At 30.8% G+C, this 11,038-nt stretch overlaps 2 protein-coding genes and 1 long non-coding RNA gene across 3 annotated transcripts; 1 reads left to right on the top strand and 2 right to left on the bottom strand.

Annotated features, from left to right (window-relative positions):
- Nucleotides 1-890: 890 nt before the first annotated feature.
- On the bottom strand, nt 891-2,223 carry LOC107412454 (glucan endo-1,3-beta-glucosidase). Its single transcript, XM_016020231.4, has 2 exons — nt 2,065-2,223; nt 891-1,943 (listed from the first exon to the last, which is right to left on the bottom strand). The coding sequence occupies exons 1-2, from the start codon at nt 2,153-2,155 to the stop codon at nt 991-993; spliced, it is 1,044 nt and encodes a 347-aa protein (XP_015875717.3). The 5' UTR covers nt 2,156-2,223; the 3' UTR covers nt 891-990.
- A 1,226-nt stretch (nt 2,224-3,449) lies between these two features.
- On the top strand, nt 3,450-5,635 carry LOC107412463 (uncharacterized). Its single transcript, XR_001580945.4, has 3 exons — nt 3,450-3,600; nt 3,955-4,031; nt 5,318-5,635. It is a non-coding gene; the product is annotated as an uncharacterized LOC107412463 (long non-coding RNA).
- Nucleotides 5,636-7,809: 2,174 nt separating this feature from the next.
- On the bottom strand, nt 7,810-9,167 carry LOC107412435 (glucan endo-1,3-beta-glucosidase). Its single transcript, XM_016020215.4, has 2 exons — nt 9,023-9,167; nt 7,810-8,879 (listed from the first exon to the last, which is right to left on the bottom strand). The coding sequence occupies exons 1-2, from the start codon at nt 9,111-9,113 to the stop codon at nt 7,930-7,932; spliced, it is 1,041 nt and encodes a 346-aa protein (XP_015875701.4). The 5' UTR covers nt 9,114-9,167; the 3' UTR covers nt 7,810-7,929.
- Nucleotides 9,168-11,038: the final 1,871 nt, after the last annotated feature.

The following is an 11,038-nucleotide window of genomic DNA, read 5'->3' as shown; positions in this document are numbered from 1 at the left end:
GTTAATGCTTTATGCCTTGCCATCTATTTTATTAAATAGAGAAAAAAAATTACCATACTTAAAAAAACAAATTTAGAAATTAATTGGAAATTACCAATTAATTTTGAGAAAGGGAAAGTTATAATCTTTCCTTTTCCCAAAATTATTGTTTCGGGAAAGAAATGGATTTTCTATATAATTAATTTAACGTTTGTTTGGAAAATAAGAGCCAAATCCACATAATTAAGAAATAAACAATTTTTTTTGGTTGAAAAAATTCATGAACTTGATCATCAACAACTAAGGAAATTTGTATATTTCCTTTTCTTTTTATTTTGTGAGATTTTCTATATTTTTCTTTACTAAAAATATAATGTTTGGAGACCATGGACCGGCGGCACATAAACATAATAGGTCAAACTTTTACTAGTATTTTTGGTAATAGAAAACTTTATTATTATTGTTGTTTAAGAAGGCAGTTTGACCAATTTATACCACATAAAAATAATAATAATAATACCTCATGATTTTGCAAGTTAATTTATTGGCACCTTTATATATACATATATTTTTGGTAATTTATTCGTACCTTATATTTTAATCGATAAAAATACAGCGAACAAATATAATATTTTAAATTTCTATTTTACCGGCAGAAAAGAAGAAAAAGTCAAACAAAGACTAAGGTTTAACCAGTACTGGTCGTTTCGTTTCAAGTAGCATGTGGAATTTTTTTTCCCGAGAAACAAATAGTATGTAGAATGAACAATTTTTTTTTTTAATATAAAAAAAATCAACTTCATAGAGGGTTATTAGCTGAATTATGATTATTAATACAATTCAACTTATCTGAAAGCCGAATGCATATATGTCTTTTTTCTTCAACTAGACAAGAAGTTCATACACATAAATGAAAGGAAATTTATCGGGCACAGGAGGCACTCTTTATTTAAACCAAACTTTAATACATGTACCAAAATATGGTATTATTTTATAGAACTCCATAAGTATCTAATTGAAGCTAAGTTGGTATTTCTGTTGTTTATTAGCATTGAAAATGCCAAAATGCTTCTCAATTTCATCACCACCTTTCTGGTTCTCATCAAACAATGCAAAAAGATAAGCTTCAATCGCTCCCTTTTTCTTTGGAGTCCCATTTTTCACATGGTTTATGAAATTCTTATAATAAGTCCCTGCGTTCTCAACACTTGCTTCAGTACCACCTGCTGACGGCCAACCGCTCTCCGATACCACAACCTGCAAGTTTGGTGCCCCTGCTTTCTCAAGAGCAGTGTACAGAGAATCGAGCAGAGCATCGAACAAATTCCGGTAATCGAGTTTCGTGTTTTGGTCTTGGAAAACGACTCCCGGTGAAGTGAACAAGGCATAGGGAAGGCTGATATCATTCGGGGTATCGACGCGGCCGAAGTAGGTGTAGATATTGGCTAGTAAAGGTGAGCCATTGTTGGCTAGGAATGTGATGATTGGTTTGATGAATGAACTTGCTGGTCCGCTGAATTCCGCATTCGATGGCGGAAAGGTGTTGGCCAACAAAGTTGTGTCGATTGCTGTTGACACTTTGATTTGGTCCTGCAAGTTTGCTGCTTTGATTGCATTGTGGATGTTCTGGATGGCAGGGAGGAGATGGTTGGTTGCTTCATTTCCAGGATGGACTTCGTTCCCGACTGCGATGTACCGGAATTTGACATCGGGCGAGTAGGCTCTGACATTGTTTTGGACCCATTCTGTTGCGGTTGCAGGATTGGTAAGGGGCTGTAGGTTCTGGTTGAGGATGCCGATGGTGACTTCAATGTTTGATCCCTTGAGGGCTTGGAGAGTTGGCTGGTTTGGTTCGTAGATTCTCACCCCTGTAATTCCATTGCTTTTGAGGAGTTGTACAACTTCACTTGCAGGTGGTAAATTGTTTCCATTTCTTCCATAGCAAACTCCAATTGATTGTACACCTGAAATTTTGTGATGAGTTAATTAGTTTTACATATAATCTAGCTATATATATATTAGGAAAAAATTAACCATATAGTACAATATGAAAGATGCTAATGATTAAAGACTACATGTATATACCTGATATTACGAGGCTGGATAACAACCCAAGTATCAGCAATGGGGAAGCCATATGGGCTTTATTTGTTGTTAATATAGATGAAAAAGCCATAAAGATGAAATACTAATAGAGACTTTATAGCGTTTCTATACAGATTATATCCATCAAATGGATATATATATATATATATATAGAAAGAGTTTGGAGCTTAATTTCATAGGTGAAATTGCCGAGATCAGTTAGGCTTTACATATCCCGTCAATCACTCAAATGGATAGAGATAATGATGTTGACTATTAAATCGTTGTTACATGGGGGAAGCAAAGAAGATGATCCTGAGCTTGACACGTTTACATAAATATGGTGCTTAATTCCAAAGCTCCCTGTGTATGTGTCTCAGAGTCCTGGAAGTTGTCCGGTTGAAAAGTCTTGGGTGATCTTATGGTCAGTCTTCTAGGCCTAACGTGAAGCATTCGTCCGGAAGTCTATCCAGGGCTGCATTAATTTATAGCATATGTTTTAAAAGTCTAAAAAATTCAGCGGATTGTCATGAAATAAGATACATATATTGGCCTTATATTTGATTGATCAATTAGAGCCAATCGATTAATAAAAAATGAACCTGTTGTGTGTTTTCTTTCTTACATGTGGACAGAAACTGGCTCAGTAGAAAAAATTATATTCCAGATACTTGCGTGCGTAGATTGTTTTCAAGAGACTTGACTAATTGAGTTTTGTTTGGTTTTGTAACTAATTAGAAAATGACTTAAAAAACATACATTGGATATGAAATATGCAAATTTTATTAGAACATAAAAAATATTTAAAGTTACCAAGGAAAACAGTTTGTTTACATTGAACATTAAACAAGAAAACATTACATTTTAATTAAAAAAAAAACTAAAAAAACACATGTAAGTAACATGAAAATAAACAATAAACAATTAATTTATTGGGCGAAAATTCTAATTTAAGACAATTCTTCTTCTTTTCTTTTATTTGAAAGAATTAGGACTTTTTTTTTATTGTTATAAATTATTATGTATATATAAGAATTTATAAATTGAAAGCAAATATAAAATTTAAATAGAAATTAAATTTATCTTAAATGTAATAGAAAATAAAATATTTATCTAAACTGTTAGAAAATTTATTTTCTGAGGTAAAATTTTTAAAAATTGCAAAGTTTTGAATAAGTAAATATGAATTTTGTTATCCAATAAGACTTCTAAACAAAATACATTTTTTTAGTATAAGATTAAAAAAAAAAAAAAAAAAAACCTATTGTAAACTAAATTTTGAAAAAGAGCCGTTCTCCTTATGACTTTGGAGCTCCTGTGCAACGACGTCGTTATTACTTTCGAAAAGTAGCCGTTGGGAATTAAAAAGCTATCATAAAGTCTCTCTACCCTATCTCTGTCTCTCCAAATCCCACTCTCTGCTCTTCTCCCTGTTTCGTCTGCAACCTTTCTCAAATCAAAATTATCATTTTTCTTTCCAATGAATTTCCTAGAACCATCAGATCCGCTGAGCTGCAGAAACACCTATTGAGATTGGTTAGTAAGGTTTTTCTGTGGATGAAATCAAATTGGGGTTTTTAGTTTTTTTTTTTCTTTTTTTTTTTTTTTTTTGGGTGGGGGGGAGAAACCAAATTGGGGTTTTTTTAATGGATAAAATAAAATCAGGGTTTTTAGGTTTCTTTTTTGATTTTTTTATGGATGAAATCAAATTGGGATCTGTAATTTTTTATTTTTCTATTTTTATGGATGAATTCGAATCGGTCGGAAATGTAAAAAGGGGAAGTTTTGTCGTGAAAACTCTTGTTTTCAAATTTGAAAGCCTATCTTTTTAAAATGTTCGTCTGAAACTTATTACATTTCTTTATTTCTTTTTCATTTTATTGTTAACAGTTCGTGTTGGAAACAGAAGAAATATATGATTGATGGAGTTGAAGTTTGCATCTGCTGGAGGTCGACAAATATTATTGGTATGGCTTTCTTCTTATTTTTTTTTCTTTTTCTTTTATTTTTGTTTTTTTCGTTATGTTTTAATAGAGAAACAAGAGGAATTGTGAATAAATAATTGGAACTGGGCTAACAGTTTTCTATTCTTGCTCTGCTTTTGTTCTTGTTATTCTTCTATTTTATGTCTTAATTTGTGCACATGGATTAGGGTAGGGTTTGTACGGTTCTTACATATATAATTTTAACCATTAATTTCTAAAATAGCTTCTAAGCATGTTAAGAATTTTCTTTACAATTTTTGACGTCATCTTTAAACAATGGTTAATAATCTTTAGGTGTGCATGTTTGACATGTCTGAAGGAAAGGTATTGCATTATCCTAAGGGATTGTTTATGGTGTTTTTCCAAATAGTATACGTTTCCATTTTCAAGTTTTGTATAAAATGATAATGAGGCATAATACCTACTTCCTTTCTTGTTTCTATAAATGGAATACTCTTTCATTTTCAATTTACCCACCAAAAGAATGAGGTTCTTCACCTGGTTCCTCCATGTCTTCGTTATCTTCTCTTTCAATGCTAATGTCTCCCTAAAAATCTTAAGTCTTTAACTGTTTTGTTACAACGAAGTGTTATTTGTAAGTGAAAATGTGTTGATTGAATTATATTGATCTTAATTATCGAGTTTTGACCCTTTTGCAACTAGAATTGAATGTCGTATGCTCTAAATATTATATGATTCTGAATGTTGATTTTTTATGATCTGCTTTGTGTTCATTCCAACTATGAAGTTCTAGTATATTATATATATATAATATAATACTTTCTCTCTCTTTTCTCTGGTAGCTTAGTTCCTATAATGAATGCCCAAAAATATTAAGTGAAGAAATTTAAATGAGTATTGCTTTATTTCGTGTGTGTGTGTGTGTGTGTGTGTGTGTTCGAATGGAATTATGCCGGATAAATAATTGATATGCATGCACACATACATAGATACTTAAAACATCCAAACAGCAATGCTTCTACATTTATAGACACATGATATTGCCAAGCCTCAACACCCATATGGTCTTATTCCTCAGTTGATGAGTGTTGGTGACTTCTTGAAAGAGTATATATAGCATGAATTAAAGTTAGAAAAAAAAAAAAGTATAACAATAATCAATACAAGTAAATTCAGCAAATGATATTAGCTTTTTAACCTTTTGAAATATCGTATGCATTTTCAATAGATATGAGATGGAAATTGTGAAACAAGAAGTCCATCAGTATGGAAATCAATCATTAACTCTTATATCTCTGATTGTGCAGCGCAGAGTTGATCCTTTGCTTTGATTGTGAATTCTAGTGGAAAAAGCTTCTTCAGTTACTTGTACAAGGAGAGAAGGGGTTTGTGGTTTGCTGTGTAAATAAATGTAAATACTTAGACTTTAATGTTTTGGTATCTGGTTGTATAGCTTGTATAAGGATGAATTGAATATAAAAATGGATACTATTTTTGTTTGGGAGGAGAGACCACTGGGGGATTGCCCCAGGGCTCTTCCTCCTCTGTGTGTGTGTGTGTGTGATAGGTGCTTTCTTTCTCTCATTTCTTTTCCTCTCAATATCCTCTCTTCAATCTTTCTCTTACTTTTCAAAACATCTCCACAATTCCCATCTATTTTTTATTTCTGCTTTACTTTCTCCATTTTCTTCTTTCTATTTTTTTTTCTCTGTTTTCTCTATTTTATTTATCTATCTTCTTTATCTTTCTAATTTCTTTCTTTGTTTTATCTCTCTAGTTTCTTTTTGTTTTCTCTCTTTACTTTCTCGCTTTTTTCTTTCACTTTTTTCTCTACAGTCTCTTTTTTTTCTTCTCTAATTTCATGCTCTATTTTCTCAGTTTATCTTTAGATTTTCTCTTTTTTACTTTCCTCCTCCGCTTTCTCTTTATATTTTCTATACTTTCTCTTTAATTTCTTGTTACTCTCTAGTTTCTTTCTTGTCATTGCCTATGGGTAAATTTTTTGTTTCACATGTTACATTGCCTAAATTTATTAAATTCCATTTATGTCCTTAATAGGTTAACAATAAACAAAATTATAAAACCCAATAGTTTTATGAAAATAAAATACGAAAAACAATAAAGAAAAGAGAAAAAAATGAATGTGACTTTTAAACATACAAAATTTATATTAAAACAGAAGGTGATTTAAAAAAAAAAAAGAAAAAAAGAAAAATTCTCTATGCATATAAAAAAAAAAAATGAATATAATTTTTTAAAGTATACCTTTGTCAAAGTCAATTATATTTTTGTTAAAAAAAAAAACTATTTTTATAATTCCAAAAAAAGAATATTTTTATTAGAATCGATATAAATGACAAAATATATACAATTTAAGATTAAAAAATAACTAGTAATTCTTTATAATAAATAAAAATGTATATTATCCTAAAAAAATACCTAAAAAGAAGAATATATTTTTATTAAATGTAAATTACATTTTACATTCTTCTTATTACATGTAATAATTTCAATAAACCCTTAAATTTTATTTTGATTTAGTTTTTATCAACAAACTTTTGTTATTAACAAAAATCTTAATAATTATGTGTACAAAAAATTATCGCACAGTGTAAAAATGAATATAAAATTTAACTACCAAAAAAAAAAAAAACTATAAGTGTAAAAAACTAAATGTACGTATAATTTCAAAATTTTAAAAAACTAAAATTATAAATTATAAAATTTAATAAGAATTTATTTTTTTGAAAGTAAAAAAATAAATAAAAAAACTAAAAAACTAAGAATTTATTTAATTAGAGAAAAAAAACTAAAAAGTTTTGAACAATTAAAACTTTACTACGTATTTTAAGAATTCAAAATTTTATCTAAGCGAATAATATAGATGTAACAAAATACTAAGATAAAAATAAGTTATAAACTAATTGAAATGATGTAGTTAAGGACATAAATGAAATTTTATAAAATTTGGCATTTCTAGCTTGTAAAACTAATGAATTTACCCTGTGGCAGTAACCATAGAAATAAGCTAGGGAGATATGCTAGAGAAATTAGAGAGAATGGAGAGAGATTATAGAGATTCCGTTGGTAGAAAAGTAGAGAAAAAGTATTTTGATAAAACTAAGATGGTGGGGAGAAAATAGGGAAGGTGGAAAAGAATGTAGTGGAAGTGTACAAAGAAAGTAGTGAAAAAGTGTAGGAGGGAGTATATAGAGAGAAAAGCCAAAGAGGAATTAGAGAGAAAGCGAAGAGAGACTGCAGGAGATGAGGAGGGGAGAAAAATGTGAATAGAGAAAAAGGAGGGAGTTTTGTGCAAGAAGGAGAAACACAGAGAAAGGTGAATAAAAGAGAGAGAAGGTAAAGAAAGAAGAAAGGAGAAGAATTAGAAAGGTTTGAAATGGGGAGAGAAAGCTAACATAGATAATAGATAAAGTAGGGGGGGGTTTTTTTTTTTTGGGAGTGTAACATTTTGATGAATGAATTATTTTTTATTTTGATGAATGACATCAAATCTTGCAATTTTACAATTTTGGAAGCTTTCATATTATACGAGTGCATATAAAAACTATCATTTCCTTCAACAGAAAAAAATATTATGATAAATATACTTTTGAACTTGTATAGAGAACGGTAAAAGCGAAATTAGAGAGAGAGAGAGAGAGAGAGAGAGAGAGAGAAGGGGGGCGGGAGGGAGCTTTTATATATATATATATATATATATATGTAAATTGTATTTTGTGATGGAATAAATGGAAACGTTGAATTTCTTATTTTTATTTTGTTGCCCATGGCCAAAAACTAACATAAAGGTTTCTTAGAATACAAGTTAACACAATTGATATAAAAATCACATATATATTTGTAGCACTACGAGGCAGTCTTATTCAAACGACATTTTATGATATAAAAGGCTTGTCAATTAATTGAAATTAAGTTGGTATTTGGGCTGTTTATCGGCAGTAAATAGACCAAAATGCCTCTCCTCCTCTTCACCCGGCTTCTCATTCTCATCGAACATGGCAAATAGATAAGTTTCAATAGCTCCACTTCTCTTTGGAGTTCCATTCTTCACATGGTCGATCAAATTCTTATAATAAGTCTGTGCATTCGAAACACTTGCATCAGCACCACCTTCTGATGGCCAACCACTCTCCGACACCACAACCTTCAAGTTTTGTCCACCTGCTTTCTCTAGAGCTGCGTACACAGAATCAACCAATGCGTCAAACAGATTCTGGTAGTCAAGGTTAGCACTGTCATCATGTACCACAGTCCCTGATGCAGTAAACAGGGCATATTCAAGGCTGATAGATTGCTGGTTTTCGACACGGCTGAAATAAGGATAGATATTGGCCAGAAGAGGAGAGCCATTGTTAACCAGGAATGTCACAATCGGAATCATGAATGAACTTGCACCTCCTCTGAATGCACTATTTGATGGAGGGAAACTGTTCTCCAACAAACCACTATAGATGGCTGTTGAAACTTTGATTCGATCTTGTAAGTTGGCTGCTGAGATTGCACTCTGAATGTTTTGCATGGCAGGCAGGAGATACTGGGTTTCTGCATCTCCGACGTGTACTTCATTGCCCACCGCGATGTACCGGAATTTGACATCGGGAAAGTCTCTGACATTCTTCTGGACCCAATCTGTTGCGGCTGCAGGGTCATTCAGGCCTTGAAGGTCTTTGTTGAGGATGCCAATGGTGAGTTCTATGTTTGATCCTCTGAGGGCCTGAAGAGTTGACTGGTATGGTTCGTAAATCCTCATCCTCGTAATGCCATTGTCTTTGAAGAATTGCACAGCATCTGCTTCACTAGGTAGATTGTTGCCAAGTCTCCCATTACAGACTCCAATGGATTGTGCACCTGAAAATTTCAATGGCTTAATTAATTCCCCCTTTTTTTACTTAATATTTGGAAGATCGATCTTAATATGTATGCAATTGCAATTCTATTTATTTATATATATATATATATATAGAGAGAGAGAGAGAGAGAGAGTATTAAACCTGATATGTTAAGGCTTGAAATGAATAAACCAAGTAACAGCAATATAGAAGTCATATTGGTTTTGTTAACAGCTGCAGAGGAAAAAGCCATAAATATGAAATTAAAGAAACCAGCGCTCTACACAATAACAATTCATGCAGCTCCTCTTCATTCTCCATATATATATAGAGACAGCTTTACAGAAATTACCCGCTGCATTCATTACCAAAGCCAGTCAACTAGCCCGCCAATCGCTCCGTGAATTTACAGGTTCATGACGATAAACAGTAACCTGTTCTTACATGGAATAAAAAAAGAAGATGAATGGTCCTAAGCCGAACACGCATAATGGGAAACTGTACAAATCTTATGTCAGTATCAATTCCCCGCAGCTGCCTAACAGAATTAAATTTTCTGGTGGAAAAGTCTTGGGAATCATTGTCTAGATCTATATTTTCTTGACTAAACCTGAAGGAGAAAATTCATATAGAATTGTGGGATGTGCATTTAAACAGAAGTCTAGGAATTCATTGCATTTTCATGATCTAAGCTAGAATGGTCTCCACATATATTCAGAAAACTGACCCCTTTTCTTTTATTTCTTTCCTACAAGTGGGGAGAAACTGACCCACCCCGCCACTAGCATATGTTTTCAATTTTATCAGGGTCAGTTAGTCGCGCATTTAGATGCTCTCAATAAAATAATTTGTAGTGCTGGAAATATTATATATCTATATATATATGTATATCTCGACGTATAAATTGGATAACATATTTCTCAGAGCCCTCTCAACAATTTTTGTGGCGTAGGCAAAAGATAGTACTTGAGGCCTTTATTAAATTTTTTTTACAAACGCTTTAATATAAAATCTAATTTCTTTGCTTTTTAAAAATATAAAATTACTAATTAAATTTTTATGTCTGATAACAAATCTTTTTGAATTGATAAAATTGTTAATATGCTTTTGGGATTTAATAAATTCATCTACTTTCGTTTTTTACTTTTTCATATGTGTTTCATATTCAAATTCATATTTTCCACAATAAAAATGTTTAAAAAAGCATATCGAATAATAAAAAACTGATTTATGCCATGTAATTGCAATTTGGTGATACTTCAAAGTTTTTACACTATTATATGCTTGAAGATAATATAATTTAAACAATGACTCTTATTTCGATTAAATCATAATGAGTATATAAGAAAAGAATTGGTCGGAATTAATTAAAAATAAAAAAACTATATGAGAATGAAATTCTAATCAATTTAGTTAATTAAATATATAAAGAAAAAATAAAAACACATACTAGAGATGCACAAAATGTTAGTTTTCTATGAATAATAAGAATTAGTAAATAACTACAATCATGAATTTGTGGAAAACAAAGAAAAAGAAAAATATTATAAGAATGAAATATATAAATTCATTAAAATAAATCCTAACTAATAAGCTTAACATTTTACTTTGGGGCCTTTGAATCAAAATTGTAAATTATATAATTTTAAGTACCAAGATTAAAATGAAAATGGAAAAATGAATGAATGAGAAGAGAAGAAAGTGAATAGGCAAGATCAAAAAAAAAAAAAAAAAAAAAAGGACCATCTAACATTTTTTTTTCCCCTTTTTACCATTAAAATATAATCAATTGTAGATTTACCAAAAAATAATCGATTGTAAAAACCAAAATGTTGTATTGGACTTGATTATTGTTATTTTAGGAAAACAAAATAATTAGAGATAATATAGCAATAAATGGTGAATTAAAGATAACCTAGAATCCTAAGAAAGTCAAAATTTTTATGTTTATAATATAGAAATAAATGATGAATTAAAGATAACCTAGAATTCTAAGAAAGTCAAAATTTTATATTTCATAAAGCTCAAAAAAAGAAAAAAAAAGAAAAAAAAATATGGGCCTATATTGGACGTTTTTTTTGGGCCCTCTTTTTAGGAGGCCTAGGCATAGGCCTCAATAGTCCGTGCCTTAAGCCGGCCTGTCTGCTCCACAAGAATTTAGCTCCAGTACTTCATACC

The sequence above is a fragment of the Ziziphus jujuba genome, chromosome 10, assembly GCF_031755915.1.
Source record: "Ziziphus jujuba cultivar Dongzao chromosome 10, ASM3175591v1".
NCBI lineage: Eukaryota > Viridiplantae > Streptophyta > Magnoliopsida > Rosales > Rhamnaceae > Ziziphus > Ziziphus jujuba.
Note: the sequence above shows the minus strand (reverse complement) of the source record. Positions and strands in the feature narration are given on the sequence as shown.